The following is a 17,803-nucleotide window of genomic DNA, read 5'->3' on the forward strand; positions in this document are numbered from 1 at the left end:
CACACACACACACACACACACACACACACACACACACACACACACACACACACACACACACACACACACACACACACACACACACACACACACACACTGATGCACCTATGCAGTCCTTTTACAATGCTTACATACAAGCTACAGACAAGCGCGGTCACTCCCACCACAGCTTTTACACATCATCTAATACTATGTTGGGGTGCATGTACATATGGAGGATTTATTTTGCATATACTTGTGTTTTTTTACTGCTGTAAAAATCTTGAATAATTCACAACTTTTCATTTCCATGTATTTTATAAAAGAATGCACAACTCCTCATTTATCGTCCTTTTGTCATCTCGCTTCGCAGGGGTTCGTCTGGACCGCGTGCGAGGAGGCAGACAGAAGTACAAGCGGAGGTTGGACACAGAAAACAACCCGTACCTGGGTTTGACGCTCCCCCCTCCCACCAAAAAGCCTCGTGAGTACTGCTCTGTCACTTGCCCGTTGTCTCCCTCCTCCTTCTCCCTCTGTCAGGCCAGCGCGCAGGTAAAACTGAGACAACCGAGACTAAATCCAGGGCCGGACTCATGCTTCCCTGTCTCTCCCATGTGTGGACAGTGGACAGATTTTAAACGACGACGAATACTAGTGTTTTCAAACATATGCCTTGTACTGGCATGCATTCAGTAGGGAGACGAGCTTTCACTTGGTTCCAGTCATTAGTTTGCATCATGAGAAATAGAAAGAAATAGTCAAAGTGAGGCCACCAACAATGAACAGGATATTTCACCGATGTACAATTCTTTGTTATCAGTGCGATGCATCTTTGTGCTTCGCTGAGCTCTGCTGTGATTCGACCTCTGACCCCTGCTTTGCTTTGACATCTCCCCCCTCCTTCCTCCTCCTATCCTCAGTCACAAAGATAGTGTCTCACCTGTTGGTGGCGGAGCCGGAGAAGATCTATGCCATGCCTGACCCCACCATGCCCGAGAGCGACATCAAGGCTCTGACCACGCTGTGCGACCTGGCTGACCGCGAGCTGGTGGTCATCATCGGCTGGGCTAAACACATCCCAGGTATAACGCAATTATTTTTCCTCCATTATCTTCTTTTTTCAGTCTTATTTTGAGGTACTTTCATCCCTTTTTTGAAATATTTTTCTATCTTTCTCTACCTCCTGTCTCACACACACCCAAAAAACCTGCACACACACACACAGATAATTAATGGCAGCAGCTCATACAGCCTCGGGGGGTGTGGAGGTTGGTGGTGGTGCAAAATGGACGTAGCTGCGAAAGGAACAAATCAATAGAGTGCATCTAAAAATCCCTGCATTGAATGGAGAGGGGGGAACACACCCGGTGCCAATGTATGCTGTAATCACCAGGGAGATTTAGAGCAAAGTTGGGGACCTGCCCAGTCAAACAAGACATCATATCACACACACACACACACACACACATATGGACACACACGAGCACACACACACACGTTGAATTATTGATGGGCATAATCGTGTTTCTTCCTTGCCCCATAGACATTCTGATAAACGAGGTGTTAGGTTATGAGAGGCCGTTGAAGTGAGGATGCACTGCCTCGCGTCGGCACAGGTTTTGCTCCCTTCGAGAGTTTTCCTCTGATTTTGACGGAGAACACGTTGTTTAGCCGCTCCTTTATTTTTTTTTCTGCAACCGAGGCAGATTCTCCTTGATCTCGTGCTTGACCCCCATAACTCTATAACATTACAGTGCTGCAGGCGTGGAGGGGGAAACAAACTAAATGAATGTGTCCCTCAGCGGCACCTCCATAACCTCATCTTCTCATCAGCATAACTTGGGACAGGCAGACAGCTGTCAGCGTGCATGGGATGTGCCACATCGCTACAGCACTGATGCACACACTGGCTCTGTGGTGTGTGCATACTGGAGCATCATAACAGTTAATTTAGGAGATAAATCCACAGATTCACATGTTCGTTTATTTTCCAGTAAAGGGAAGTGGACTCCAGCTGACCTCAGACAGGTGCATTTTGTTCTGAAAAGGTATTAGAGGCACTTCTCAGAAGGAGGGGTATTAATCGGGTACAGATCTGATAGTAAGGAGATTAGAGATGGATATGCTCGCAGGCCCTGGCTTCAGCCGTGGCCCCTTACGCGTCTAAACTGTTTGGATCACTCCTCGCAGACCCTGCATGGTCAGCACACTGAGAGTTTAACCAAGGAGCTTACTCAGGACTGGATCACCACTGACCCGATAACACACTCTCATCGTTGTGACCCAAAAATTAGAGCGGCGACGCACACGTGAACACAAACACTGCCACATTCCCATGTTGGCTCCTGAGGGTAGATTGTATGCAGGCATGGTGGTATAACTCAGGACGACACACACACACACACAAACACACACATACATACACAGGAGAAAGAAAGTCTTATCTTTTTTATTTTATTGTGGAAAAAAATAGGAGGAGGCTTAATCGCCTGAATGTGAAAATGGTACACAACATTAGACATTTATAAAAAATTTAAATTGGTCTTCATTAACAAACTCTTGACACACTGTTTATATACACTGGGTTGAAAGTTTTCAGCTTGTATCCTGGAGTGCGTCATCATTTTAAGATGTGTACACTCTAACTCGGATTTTATGTGTCATCGTGCTGAAGCTCCGTTAATCAGATTATACTAACACGTATTGTACAGTGGACTGATCCATAATGTTAATGGGATTTGCCCCATCAGACTGCGGCAGGGAACTTGTCATTCCGAATGTGTCGATAATGATCATATAACCCAAGATGCGGGGGCAGTAAGCCTGCTCCAACGGGGAGCGAGTACCTTGTACCCAACAGTTGCTCTGCACCTGCAAGTCGATGCAGTTTAAGTAGATTATTCTGGTCTGTACAAACACAGACACTCAGATGCTTGTGCTGTTGTTTTATGTTTGGTCACATTTTAACTTTTATACAAGAATCACACATATACCTCTTAGATCAAAAAAGACAGTGACAGAATAAAGACTTCCACTCCAGCGAGAGTGCCTGGTTTGTGCCGGTCCCTCTGGTGGTGTCTGTATTAGGACAGTGGGTGTCCTCTGGCCATGAAATGGCTGCATAATTGAGTTGTACATGGCTGAACCTGATCAGAGACGGTTCACTGGTTGAGCGAGACTCCGTGCACTAACACTCCATGCACCAACGGTACCCCAGGGCGGCCTACCATGCTCCGTTCCTACCATATTTCTCCCTGCGTCCGCTCCGGGACAAGAAAGGAATGGAGGTATAAAACTGCTGATTGCATTCTGATAGATTTTTGCAGCCTTAGGCAAAGGAATTAAAAAGATTAACAGTTCATTATGAACTAGACCACATTGATTAGGGCCATTGACAGATGGGCCAATAACTAGAGTCCAAACGTAACAATTTAAATGTCACGAAAATTGGCACTTACCTTCTCCCAATTGATTTTTAAATTTCCCCTATTCTAAGCTAACATTTGAAAATGTGTTTGAAAGTGGCATAATATGGAGTCGAGTGGCCCTATTGAGTTTTAATTGGAGGGCAATAGGAGGACATCAAAGCTCTGTCATTAGCGTAGATGGTGTCTTTGCCGCACAGGGTCCAATGTCATCTTTGTCATCCCGGCCCTCTTTAGCATACCATGAAAGGTCGGCTTGCATACGTGAAGTGCTTTATCGGTTGTACAGGATTTTTTGAAAATGATTTAAAATGAAATGAAAACACAGTTAATCAATCAGATCAGGTGCACTTGTTAGTTTAATGAGGTAGACATTGAAGGCTGCTGTCACTTATCAAGAGCCTTTTCACAGGTTTCGCCATCGCCAGGCTGCGGCCTCGCCCTCGTTCTGAGTCTGCGTTTGATTAATTGATAATCGCTGCGGAGCTTTTGGACACGAGTGTGACTGCTCCAAATAGCACCATGAAGCAGTCTAACACGGCTGTTGCCTGGGGGGCAGGGTCATTAGGAGCAGTGGTAGGGGGATGCTGACAGATGGCTTGTTGCTCCTAAGGTGCTAACAACCTTTGACACACATAGCAGTGCACTGTCCACCCCTCTGGCCCCCTTCCATCCCATAAAGCTGCATTTCACTCTGTCCGAGAGGTTTAGGGAGGAACTGAGTGTTCTGACAGCTCCGGTACACCCGACCCTGTTTACCACCTTGACACTGTCGCCTTCCTCAGGAGTGACAGAACGTCGGCGTGACCCCTGAAGCCCTTCGCCCACCCCGCGTCCCTTCCCACCCGCAGTGGGAATGTCATGTGTTCATATGTAAAAACTGCCGCGCATGCTGCTTATTCAAGAGGTGCTTGTCGTTTGGTGTTTGCCAGCTTCCACCGCAGCTTCCCAGGCCCGAGTGTTTTCATCTGGGAATTCTCTGAAGGGTGAGGGGCCAAGCAAACATTGACACTCTGCTGCTGCTGCCGCCGCTCCTACACAATAAAACATATTTTTGCTCTGGCATGTCACCGCTAGAATGTAAAATATTTAAACAACATTGTAATTTATACTGTGTCAGACACTCCTTTTTGTTTATAGTGCTGAGAAATTAATTTCCTACATCCTTCTCTTGTGTCGCTACATTTTTGGGTATTAGATGCCGACCAGATTAATCTAATGAAACAGGATTGGTTGCATTGTTCTCTTCATTACTGGTGTTTTGGGAATATTCATCATCTGCGCGTTATTGGATTCCAGCTCATCAGCTCCGCGGTTGACAGACAGCCGCCTGCCGCGTTAGCTGTTAGCATCGGAGGCAGCGATGTTAAAAAGAGATCGCACCTCGTGTACGTTGTCGTGTTTGTGTCAGCTCAACCCTCCACCGTAATCACCCACCCGCCTGCCCATCAGCCCACCCTCCTCCAGCCCCCTCCGGGCTCCTGTTTTCTCTTTGCCATTAAATTGTGAAATCTACTTACTGTGTTGCCAGCCTGATCCCACTCAAGCTGCGTAATCTCCTTGTAATAGAGTGTGAATACTGCCCAGCAATAAATCAGCACCTCATCAGTGCACTATATTAAATATAGACACCAACAGACAGCTCTTAGTATATTCAATTTACCCTCTGACGTAGGCTTCAACACAGGAGATAAAGATAGATTGAACAATCAGGTGGATGCTGAGGCCCCGGACCCGGGCAGGAGAGCGGGAAGACGGCGGAGAGGCTGCGGGGAGATTGAGATGGGGGCGTATCGGCGACAGACAGGCAGTCAGGAGTGTGCACGGCCGGGAAGGGGTCATTTGCCAGGCAGGGTGGGGGGAGGGCTTTGTTTAGTTACTGTGACGCATGAGCAGGTACATACAGCATCACGATTATATATGTGTACACTGTTGATATTGTGAATCTGTAGAAAATTCATAGAAATACTAAAAACGCATCCTCACGCGTTGAACTTTCCACAATATTTGATTTAAATTGCTCTGCAGGAAATCTTTAATGCTGATGTGCCTTTAAGTGATCGGCGGCAGTGCACCATCCCTCATTAAGCAATGTTGCTTGATGGCAGCGGAGATAAATTATGTGTAATTACGGCAATGATTAAAGCCTGATTCGCGCTGGCCTTTGCGGCTAAACAAGAGATATGTAACAGTCAGTGTAGGGCGGTGGGACCCTGGGGAGGGCTAAAGACTTCTCCGCTCGGGTCACAAGGTCACAGGGTCCAGATTAAAACAAGGGGATTACTGTATTTGACGTTATTCAACCTAATAACGTTCACAGGCTACTGGTCAAATCGCCCATTCCCCAGCTACTTACAAAGGGATAATGGGCTGGTTATCACGTCCAAAGTCGGCAGATAGCTGTCTCTCTCTGCGAGTGAGCGCTGGAGCTGAAGAAAAAAAAAACAAGATTCATTTTCAGTCTTCAACCTCTTTTTTTTTTTTTTTTTTAATCGTTTAGTTTGTATTGACACGATTTTGTTTGCTATAAAAACTCCCGATGTGTCATTAAAATCATCATCCAGAGGAAGCTGGAGCTGTTTGTGAGTTACATGTGGCTGGACGACTCCAGGTCACATTATTTATGTCAAGCACAGCAATTTATTACCCAGCAGCTATTGATTGGGTCCTCCTGATGCTGTCATGTAAATTCAAGAAGAATCATGGTCGGCAGCTGCAAGCCACACACACAGAAGCACACAATAACACACACATACACACAAAGAAGCACACAAACAAGCCTGTGCGCACACTCGCCATTATAAAGCTGCTCTAAATTGCCATTCATTGCCGTACTGGTTATAGATCTTACACTGTGGCGTGCCGCTCTGTCAGATCACAGGAATCTATACAATGAAAAGTGCACACGTTCTTTTCCGTCTAATATTAAAAGCTTTGATACAGAATAATCTCGTGATCATTCGGTTCAGTTTGAGGTTAGAAAAGGGGAAAAAGAGACGTGCTGAACCTCTGGGGTCCTGTTAGGGGCAGTTTTACTCCAACTGGAGCCCGGAGAGCACTTGACTTGGCTGAGGTGAGATTGCCTCTGGGCAGAAGTCTTCAGGGCCTGCTTGTCCTTCTGATAGCTGGCCATGATAGATCAGCCCCCGTCCAGGCAGAATTACTCTCTTTCCTCTTTCTATCTCTCTCTTCCTATTCCGCTCATTCTGCGGCCCCCCTTTTCTCTCTCTTTCTCTTATCTCGCTCCTCTCTGGCCCATATCTTCTCTTCTCTTTTATCCCCCATTTCTCTCTCTCTCTCTCTCTCTCTCCCTCTTGCCATCTTTTTTCCCCTCCTCTCTCTCTCCCTCCCTCCCTCCCTCCCTCCCTCTGTCTGCTCCGTTGTCTGATTGAGGCTGAGTTACGAGGGGGCTGCAGCTGGAGGGGGCCACCGTGCCTCGTAATTACATCTCTTTTTATTACCCGTGCTAATGGCCCTCGGGGAGAGGGAAACAATAATAAATTAATAGAATATGAACTCCAGCTCAACAGAAATCTCCAGCATTTCATTTTGGACCGTCCCATGATCTGGCAGATGAAACGGCGTGCTGATTAATCTCTACGAGGGGTTTGGAGCAGCCGTCTGTGGGTTCGGGCTGCCCCCTCCTGCCAACAGCCGAGGGCTTTTGGGGAGATAAAGGAAGAGATGATAGTTTTGGCTTCTGTTGCTGGTCTTCAGTTGGTCTTGTTTCCACCCTCTGAGCTATGAATGATGGTGTTGATGCAGTTAGTGGTCAGCTGGGCTCTCGGTCGTCTATATATCTTTTTCTCCCTCTGTCTTGATTGAACTGGATTTCAGTCGTTTGCATGCAGGTCGAAACATCTTGGAATTTGAAAATCCTTTTAAGAAACAAATGCATGATGTTTTTTATATAAGTGGGATGCTTACATCAAAGTGAACAAAGAAAAACTCTGCATGGTTATTATCTCTGTATCCCCGCCACAAAGACCTTTAGACAGATATCTGCCGGTGCACTCAGCAGTGGAGTGGAAAAGGCCCTTCAAGTGCGCAGACAGGCCTGTCTGATTTGGTCAATATTGTGTCATGTTTGGTCAAACCCCGCCAAGGCAGTGGGCTGGAAATGAAGATGTAAATATTGATATTTCATTAGAGGAAATCACCCACTCCGAAGGCACTTAACCGGGCCACCTTCAGAGTGTGGCGGCCGGAGCGCCGCGTGACCTGCGGAGTCGGGAAGTCACTTCATTACTCGATTAAATTGAGTGGAAAAAGGCGAGGCAACGACACGAGATCCCATTTGGAGCGATAATTTAGGCCCTGAAGAGAGGGGATGGAGCAGGGGGAAAAACACTACCTCTCCATCTCACAACACTGGATTAAATTCAAGGACTTTTAGCGTCAAAGGTAATTGTAGGCTGCTGGGCTGCATGTGTGCATATGGCTGAGAGGTGTCTGCCGTATCAGAACAACTCTAAAGCCTCCCCAACGAGCCCTGAACAAGGCCTTCACACGGGCTGTCACATTGGGAGCAGCGCTTTAGTTCCGCTTCACTCCTCCTTGGCATTAAAAGGCTCGACAAAGCCTCGCCTGTGATTGCGATGCCAACCTGATGCGGCAATCAAGACCGCGTCCGCGCTTGCATGACAATTTCCCTCCGGCCAGTCCACATTCTGTCCAACTTAATGGCCACGTATGCAGACAAGGAAATAACACAACAGAATTTTAAGGTGCCACCCGGATACGGGTAATGGCGCGGGCCTCCGCAAAATATGGCTTATTGCCTCCGCTGATAATAGTTAAGTGTTGTGAGTGCTTTCGGCAGTTTGCTGCGCTGTGTCTAATTTGGGCTCTTCAGACCTCTGACCGGTCCAGTCGGGCACCGGCACCTTTCTGTTCGCACTCTATTCTACTGACTATTGATTCCCCTTCAAAACGTGAAGGCCCTCACATTCTGATCACAATCTGTTAATTAATGTATCCTCCAGCTCTTCCCCTGCAGTGGTCATCACCACGATAAGGGTAATTGAACACTCTGGTACCACTCTCGCTGGCTCTTCTTTTCTCTCTCACTCTCTCTCTCTCTCTCGCTCTCTCGCTCTCTCTCGCTCTCTCTCTCGCTCTCTCTGTCTCTGTCCTGCTTCTTTTTTAACTTTCTCTCACGCTTCCTCACCATGTCTTTTATTCTCCTCACCCTGCACGTGTGTGTGTGTGTGTGTGTGTGTGTGTGTGTGTGTGTGTGTGTGTGTGTGTGTGTGTGTGTGTGTGTGTGTGTGTGTGTGTGTGTGTGTGTGTGTGTGTGTGTGTGTGTGTGTGTGTGTGTGTGTGTGTGTGTGTGTGTGTGTGTGTGTTCATGGTGTCCTGGCAGGAGAAGATAAACATCAGGCTGGTGGCTGTACCCCAGTGAGATCATTTATATTTAAGCGGAAGCGCGGGGCATGTGCGTGCGAGAGAGTGTGTGTGTGTGTGTTTGTTTGTGTGGTGAGCAGCCCTGGTCAATACTGTAATCTATCGCCTCTTAATCACGCAATGGCAGGTAGCGTGGCAACACCAAAACTTGTGAAAGCAATCATATTAATCAGTGGCGTAACAGAAGAGCCTAATACGCTGTCAGAGAATGGGCCGCCTGCAGGCACACAGTGCAGCGCGGGGGGGATGTGGGAGATGAAGGGGGGGAAAAGTGGAAGCTGAGTATGTGTATGTCCGTGTGTGTGTGTGTGGGGGGGGGGGGGGGGTTCGTGCAATTTATTGACAGCTGAAGGATAGCACGAAGGGAAAAACTGGTATGAGACATAGCTATCTGGCTATCTGCACCTCACGCTCTGCCTTTACCGTCTCTAATTTGTTTGAGTTTCTCAGCTCATCTTTGGGGGATCTAGCGGTTTGTTTTATTTGATGTTCTATTCTGAGCACATGTAGAGGTGTTGAAGGGGAAATGACAGCGGTTCGATGCCACCGAGCCAATTTCAGCTCATCCAGCTGCTGTTGTTGGAGAATGAGACCCGGGGTTTAAGCAGGTCTTCGGGCTGGGCTTGAACCACGTGAACCCAGCAGCTCTTATATATGTGTGTTTGTGAGCGAGCGTGTGCTTGTGTGTACTTTTATGTGTATGGATTTATGTGCATACATATATGTGTCACGATCCACATGTGCGTCTTGTTTGTTTTCCTGGTCGACACGTTTGTGTATCCGAGCACGTCCATGTATGCGTGGGTCTGTGTGTGTGTGTGTGTGTGTGTGTGTGTGTGCGCGTCCCCTCGTCACCTCCTCCCGCTACACAGTGCATGTCATGTCCTCAACCCCTCCAATGAGAATGTGTCTCGGTGCTAATCCCCCTCACACCAATAGAAGTGTGACAGGATACAAGGGGGTAACCACATGGCTTTGTGTATCCCGGACCTTTGCACCGATTTACTGTGCTCACTTACAGTAAAGCCCACTCAAGTGCTCTGACACAGGCTTCAAAGAGGACCTTCCACTGTGCATTTAAAATTAAACACCTCTCGCTGACATGGGCCTCATCGTGTACTCCAGGCTGCCGCGCCGCAGGACTTTATTTTTTTCGGGGTTCACATATCAACTTAAAGTGATGTTTGATTCACTTTTTAAAACTTTACAACAAAGGAAGACTTCTGACTGAACCATGGAAGCTGCACTATTTCACTTTTTTACTCTTCTTCGAGCATTTAAAGGTTCATTTATTTTTGCAACTTCACGTCCCGTCTTCTCACACTTTTCTCCTCTGTCCCTCCAGGCTTCTCTGCTCTGTCGCTGGGAGACCAGATGAGCCTACTGCAGAGCGCCTGGATGGAGATCCTCATCCTCAGCATCGTGTTCCGCTCGCTGCCGTACGAGGACGAGCTGGTGTACGCCGAGGACTACATCATGGACGAGGAGCACTCGCGGCTGACGGGCCTGCTCGACCTCTACGTGTCCATCCTGCAGCTGGTCCGCAAATACAAGAAGCTCAAGGTGGAGAAGGAGGAGTTTGTCACCCTCAAGGCCATCGCTCTCGCCAACTCAGGTGGGATTTGTTGCGCTCACTGACGCATCAGAAATTACATCCAAGTGCCATGATATTTGATTGAAGTAAATATCGTGTGCATTTTGATAAAGACATCATTTTACATAAGAAACAGAACAACCCAAATGATTTTAGGTTTGTAGGTTTGGATAAATATTTTAATTTATCAAGTGAAATCAAACACTGTTATATTTTATTATTTAAGCATTGCATGATAACGTATAAATTGTCAAAAAATATATATATCTTTAGTGTGATTTAGCAAAAGCCCTCATAACCTAATAAATAACACATTTATAAAAAATATATTTGACTCCACACTTAGTCACTATTAGAGGCACAAACCGTCTTTTGTTTTGAATATTAGACAAAATCTATGTTGTTGCTGCATTATCTATAAAGATGATTTGAGTTACTTTGTTAAAGAATTTTCTAAAATACTTCATAATTCCACTGTATTTTTCTACATAATAAATTACCAGAACTACTAATAATAAAATACATTTTGTATTAGCTTAGTATAACATATATGTCAATCACAAAATAATTTATTATAGCATAAAGTTGTTTGAAAAATATGTTTTCAGGATTAATTCAGCCCCAAAATAAAATGCGCTTTTGACCAAAAATCTACCAATAAAGAGAAAGTAAGAAAGAAAAAAAAGAATTAAGCATTTTGTAGTGTAATAACAATTTACTATTATACATTGCATGGACATTAGAACTTAATTTGTTAAAAGTCAGAAATCAGTTTTACCGAGATTTTCTTCAGGTTTATTATTCACTCCGAATATTTCACTGTGTCCTGACTGGCCCTCTGAGTAATGCACGCTGCATAGTGTAATATCCAGACGCAGCAGGGTTCTGTCTAACAGAGTTTTCAGAAATGACATTTCCTCGTTTTTCAGGAGTTTCTCGGTGTAACCTTTAGTGTGGAGCTCGAGATGGAGAGATGGAGAGGAGATAAGGGCAGTGCAGGAGACAGAGGGCTGGAGGATTGAGCTTTTTTTAATTGAACACCTTCCGTGTTGTGGTATTTCTCCGGCGCTCCCTCTCCCCCTCTCTTTCTCTATCTCCATAACAGTAGCTGGAGGGCACAGCAGCCACGGGAGATAAATTTAGCATTTCATTAGGAGCACAGGGGCTGTCAATAAAATGTGTTAAGTCGAATGGAATGAGTATCAGGGAGTGATAGGCCTCGTTTGTTCCGATGCGGAGACGCCACGCCGCTATTGACAGGCTGCTTTTGAGGAGGCACAACCTGTCCCGCTCTGATCAATGCACGCCTGGGTCACCGGGCCGCTCTCTCCCTTGTTTTGTCCGGGGCTGAAAAATGAAAATGCTGATGGTGGGGCTTTGCTTTCAGACAACAGAGCTCTGGTCGGGGAGGTGGGGCTGTGGGAGAGGGGAGAGATGGGGGTCGAGGGAGGAGGAGGTGGAGCAGGAGGAGGAGGAGGAGGGTGTCCGGAACGTTAGAACAAGGTCTCTGGGAGATCACTCTCCCGGGAGCCCCTCTGTCTGACAGCTGTGAAAATTCATAGCGATTGATTTTGTAATTAGCAGTTTATCAATCGGATCGACGTGGGCTCACTGATGGATTGCGAGGAAATTGTTTCTTCAGAGTTGTTTTTTTTAAGTCTACCCCTCCTCCAAGGGCTACAAGCGGAGCGCTCGCTGGCTCCTGCCCTCCTTTCCCTCCCATCTGTTGAGATGTCTTTATCTCCCTTTTTATTTTCTCCTCTTTCTCCCCCCCCCCCGTCACTGCAAAACATTTCATCACAGCACAGTTCCAATCAGGTTTATTGCTAAACTGTGCGCGTGTTTGCGAACGTGATAAACAGAATAAAATATTAGATTGATTTGTAAAAAAAAAAAAAATGCAGCTTGTTCGGTTGTGAATTCAGCCTCCATGAAAAGAACAAGAGATAATTATGTCACACCACATCCTCATCTGAGTTTTTTTCTCTATTTTTTGCCTTTTGTTCTTTCCATCCTCCCCCTCTCCCCTCCCTCCCTCTCTCCCGCGTTCACTTTACAAAACGACCTACTTCATTTTACCACTGTGGATTTGAAAACCGTCAGGGTGAGAAATGTCTCAAGGTCTTGGGAATACAGTTGTTCCAGTCAATGAATTTGGGGCGAAGTCTGAAATCTGTTTTGCCTTTTATTGTCCCGCGTGGTAAAATATGCACCGCCAAGGTGAGACGAGTCAGGCAGCCAATGACATGCTGCCTCTGGAGTGCCAGACACCAGTTAACCAGTGTGAGAAAGCGCAACACCCCTGGACCGAGAGAGAGAGAGAGGGAGAGAGAGAGAGAGAGAGAGAGCGGGAGCAAAGCAGCAGAGAAAACAGAGGCAGAGAAAAGCAAGAATGAGAGTGGAGGGCTGTAACATGATGTACAGAAGGAACGGAACAAAACAATGGCACTGTAGAGAAACGCTATAGAAGCCAGACTGAAACTAAAGACTGCTCCAAGACAGGAGAGGAGGAATAGATCTGGGTAGGCTGAAGACTGAGAGAGTCATAGGCTGTGTCCGAAATCACTCACTAATCACTATATAGTCCACTATATGGTGAGTTTCCCATTTTGTTTAGTGAAGTTTTTTATACCGGATGTAGTGCAGTCATTGTTTATAATAATGCATCATGTAAAATGGTGTACAACTGATGGTCAATAACTGACCAATATCTACCATCATGCATTGCGCTCATGGTGGAGAGACGAGGAGAGAGGAGCGTAAATACGAGCAGCGCATCACAGCATAAACTGTGGGAAATAGTTTTTTTTGATGATGATGAGATGACCATTTAATATGTTTTTTTACCTTAAAGTATTAATACTAAGTGAGATCAGATACATATACTATATAAACATGTATTTTCTACGAACCGCTTACAATTTCACCTGTTTATACAGGTTAGCACTCTATATGTCTGATTTTTCATAAAGATTGTGGAAAGATTATGAATTACGCCAATGTTAATGTAAGTAAAAAATAAATTGTGATTAGTCCCTTGATCTGGATCCACACCAAAATGTATTGGTTTCTTCTTTAGGTCATGCAGCAGGAACATTTAAATTTGCCTCTTCTCATCCCTATATTTACATTTCCTGGATTTGTTGTTGAATAAATTAACATTTCTCGCCCCCTTGTCTGTGATGGTCAGAAATTCCTTTGAGGGAGAAGCAAAGGAATTAATTGAAAGGAAGTGTTGAATTCATCTCAGACTTGTTTACAGCGTCCAATTCTCTAATGGAGCCCCCTCTTTTTTTCTCCTCTTTGTTTTTTTGTTCTAAAGCAATGTGTCCTTTGGAATGGAGAGGTGTTTAATGTGTACTTACTCAGCAGAGATTGGGTGCTATTCATGCCATTGTTACTGGAGGATAACATTGATTTTCAGTCTCGCTGGTCAAGGGCCATATGAATATCCTGCCCAGTCCACCAAAGAACAAATATATAAATAAATAAAGTAAAGCAGATGTTCTGTTTTTATGATCTATTCTTTATCTTGTCAGGCTGTGAGTTATGTTTATAATGTCTTCCATACCTTGCTGCTACTGACGGAGCAGTAAAGATCAATCATGAGATTTAATTTTGTTTTAGAAAAATCCATTTCCCATCACTCCTGTTATATTACCAGTGTCTCAAAGTGCAAACTATATTTCTCACAAGTTACTTTTTCCGCCCTTTTTTTTACAAATTTGAAAACCCATCAATCCTCACAATCCTTTTTTTCTGTCCTCTCGTCCAGACTCTATGCACATAGAGGACATGGAGGCGGTCCAGAAGCTCCAGGACGCCCTCCATGAGGCCCTGCAGGACTACGAGAGCAGCCAGCACCAGGAGGACCCGCGGCGGGCAGGCAAGCTGCTCATGACCCTGCCCCTGCTGCGGCAGACGGCCACCAAGGCTGTGCAGCACTTTTACAGCATCAAAGTGCAGGGCAAGGTTCCCATGCACAAACTCTTCCTGGAGATGCTGGAGGCCAAGGTCTGATCGGAGGGTGGCTGATTGGCCATGGCAACAGAGGAGGGCTGCGTTGGCGATACAGAGAGTGACTTGAACCGAGGCTGAGGGTCCTCAGGAGAGGGGGACCCCCACTGACTGAGACTGTCCTCTCTCGCTCCCCCTCCTGGAACCCTGGGGCACTAAATAAAAAAGAAGAAATGCAAAACGTGGTTATTAGTATAAATATAAAAAGGATGCAGATTAATTTAAAATATATAAGAAATACTATGTACAGTAATAATTTTTTGGGTTTTTGTTAATTGTTAGTGGTCATGCTGTATATGAAGAAGGACCCCTCTGCCCCTCAGCGTCTTCAGAATAAGTAGTTGCCAGTTCTTGATAGAGACAAGTTTTCTTTTTGTTTTCAGAAAACAAAAGTTGTTTAAATTTGTTCAGGCAGCAAAGTTGTCAACAACCATAAACAGACTCAGTTGTCTCCCAGTTGTGTTTTCGCCTGGACCCGACCAGGACCATGTATATATTTATTAATGGAAGACTGAGTGTACAGATCAAAGTCTGGTGAACTTGGTGGCCATTTTCTCTTGTTCTCCTACTGGATAAAAAAAAAAAGATGAACTAAAATTGTTACTTAAATGTGAACTCTTATCAGTTTAAATGTCCTTGGATATACCTCTCCAGAGCAGTGAGCCGTGTGGTCTTTGTGGATCCTTCTCAGACTGGAAGACTTGCTGGTCCCATGTTTAGCTGAACTAGCGTAGGCAGGTACAATATTCAGTCGAATTATTCTGTAGTAACTCAGCAATAACGGGGCTGTGTGGGGAAGCTGAGCTTGACCTCCTATCTCTCATGTGCTTTTCAATGCTGCTGTTGCTAAAAGACCATGCCTGTATATCTCAGTCCCACCAGTGGGACACACCACTGTACCACTGATGCACACCAGTGTTTCTCCTCCCCTCTCCCCTCCTGTAGTGGTTTGTGTCAGTGCTGTTTATGCAACCCATTGAACCCCAAATTTGGTCATTGCATCTTGGCATGCGAACAGATGACCTGATTCGGGTTAGGTGAAAGATGATCAGCGGGTTTGGTGTGGCAGTATCAAAGGATTTATGCCGAGTGGCAGGAGTCCAGGAGATTCCATGTTCAAACAATCAGAGGTCCATATGTCAGCCGCTCTATTTTGGGCTCTTTTAAGCCTGTGGCAGAGTCATCCTGCACACAGGGAGCAAGGTGCCCAGCATCTGCTCTCACCATTTTAGACACCTCCCATCTTTTAATAGCTGTGCCTGCATTTATAGAGCTTCAACCAAACGGAGGTAAATAGCAGGTGCAGGGCCGGAGTGGTGGCACTTCACACTGGGTTTATTTTTAACCCGGCAGGAGGTGGTTGTCTGCGCAGCCTCCCAGGAGTACAGTAGACACGTGGAACACTTCTTCTTGACCTCATGTTGACACAGTGGGCGGAGCAGAGTAACACCTTTCCCTCCGGTCTGGAGGCGGGCAGGCATCTGTGAGGAGAGCTCGGGATGCCCAAGAATGCACATGTGAATAGCTATGCAAGAAACAAAGTGTCAGCATGCATGCTTCGTAGGGTAACAGCAACCCGACAGCGTGTCAGTACAAGGTGTGATCTCTGGTGGGAGAACAAGATGTTGCGCTCCCTTCTCCCTGTGTTTAGCTGCGTGTCCATGACGCCAGGTGTGAGTAATACGTTAGTCCAGTCCAGCAGAGCTGCCGCTCATCTCCATGTGAGGGAGGATGTGTCGGAGGTGAATACTTATACTACTGAAAGATTTTATGTGATGTGATAAATTGTGGCACTGTTGCAACAATATGATACTGTGATCAAAAGAATCCCTAACATTGCAGTAGGGTAGGATTGCCGCCATTCTCCAGATATCAGTGGCTAGCACTGATCCAGCGACGGCATGCTTTTTTTTACAGCAGCCTGACTGGCCAAGCAATGGAGGATGTTTACCCACTCCAGCACCCAATCATCTTTACTTGAACCGCTGTCCAGTTAACAAGCTCCACTGTAGACGGTGACAATATAACTTCAGTTATTTTACTGTTGTGCAATACAACAGGGACCAATTCTGACTGAAACCATGCTGAAAAGCATGCTTTTACTTAGATTTGGGAGAATTTGTACGCTACTAACTAACACAGCATTCTAAAGCCCTCTAATTTCAAACATGTATCCCGTATATCAGAAGAGGAACTATATTTGATTTGCTTAGCTGACAAAAACTCTTTTGTGCTTGTTTCAATAAAAGTGCAGTATAAATTAAAACTTTTGCAGAAAATCTTTACAACTAGTATTTTATAGTGTCCCAAATGATCATCCATAAGAATCATAATAACGGGAGTCATCTCATCTTCCTGTTTCTTTTTACATAGCAAGGTGGCACTGTGTTAAGTAAAAGATAACATGTCTTACATTACAATCTGTGTCGAAGTGTATAAATGTATCAGCGTCAATACAGTAGGTTGCCGAAATACCATTGAAAATAAAGTATGCAGCACCCTGCTGACTACTACCTCATTATCATATTGTCAATATTTCTCTGATTCAACACTTTCTGCTCTTTATCAACTTCACATGTCTGTGACATTCAGTACCTGAGCCATCCATGTTTTTATCAGACAAACGTCCCCCCCAGTGCTCCTGCCAAAATGTTTGTAATCGTAGTTTCTGATCTTCCTGTTTGTCCTTCATAGACCTGTTTGTAAAGGTAAAGCATGCTTCACGTCGACCACGTGACTTGGCCATTGGTGGGTGTGACCCCCATTTTGGTTACTAAGCGGGTATGTGTTTTTATGAGCATCAGTGTGTCAGAATTGGTCCCTTGATGATAAATTGCAGACAGGGGCAGGTGACTGATTTCCTGCTTCTGTGCTCTGAGTATTTATGGTGTGAAATATATCATTTGGCAATGGTGTACATTGATATCTCTGATGGTTGAATCACCAATATCTGTGTAACTTTTATGTTTTGATTTTCAAAAAGGTAAAGGATCAACAAATTAAATACTCCCTGAACTCTGACTCGTCTGTGTTATGACTAAAATGTGTAGTAAAACTTGATGAAAACTTTTCTATACAGCCAATACACACCAGTAATCTAGATCAGTTTTTTTAAGACTTGCAGTTTTCCTGAGTTGCGAAAGCACTGAACGCCATTTTCTATATAAAACTGGCAACTGACATAACAACTTTATTGAATCAATCACACAGTTGGCAAAACTTTGAACACTGTTCATCTTGTTAGACACACTTTGCAAATCTGATTCACCCATTTTACAAAACTAAACACATTCTCATTTGCTAAACACAACTAACTGTTGTCATCGTTAATACACCACCACTCAAAAATGAGCACACGCGTGTCAAACGAGGTTATTTTAGG

At 45.2% G+C, this 17,803-nt stretch overlaps 1 protein-coding gene across 7 annotated transcripts in view; it reads left to right on the forward strand.

The window, feature by feature from the left end:
- The window catches only part of esrrb (estrogen-related receptor beta), a 47,587-nt gene extending 30,151 nt beyond the window's left edge, over positions 1 to 17,436 (forward strand). For all 7 annotated transcript variants that reach the window (XM_034576872.1, XM_034576876.1, XM_034576877.1 and 4 more), the window contains 4 exons: positions 353 to 463; positions 900 to 1,061; positions 10,156 to 10,425; positions 14,180 to 17,436. In XM_034576872.1, coding sequence (XP_034432763.1) covers positions 353 to 463; positions 900 to 1,061; positions 10,156 to 10,425; positions 14,180 to 14,424 — 788 coding nt within the window. In that variant the 3' untranslated portion in view covers positions 14,425 to 17,436. The remainder of the gene's footprint in view (positions 1 to 352; positions 464 to 899; positions 1,062 to 10,155; positions 10,426 to 14,179) is intronic.
- The last annotated feature ends 367 nt before the right edge of the window (positions 17,437 to 17,803 follow it).

The sequence above is a fragment of the Hippoglossus hippoglossus genome, chromosome 22 (genome assembly GCF_009819705.1).
Source record: "Hippoglossus hippoglossus isolate fHipHip1 chromosome 22, fHipHip1.pri, whole genome shotgun sequence".
Classification (NCBI taxonomy): Eukaryota; Metazoa; Chordata; class Actinopteri; order Pleuronectiformes; family Pleuronectidae; genus Hippoglossus; species Hippoglossus hippoglossus.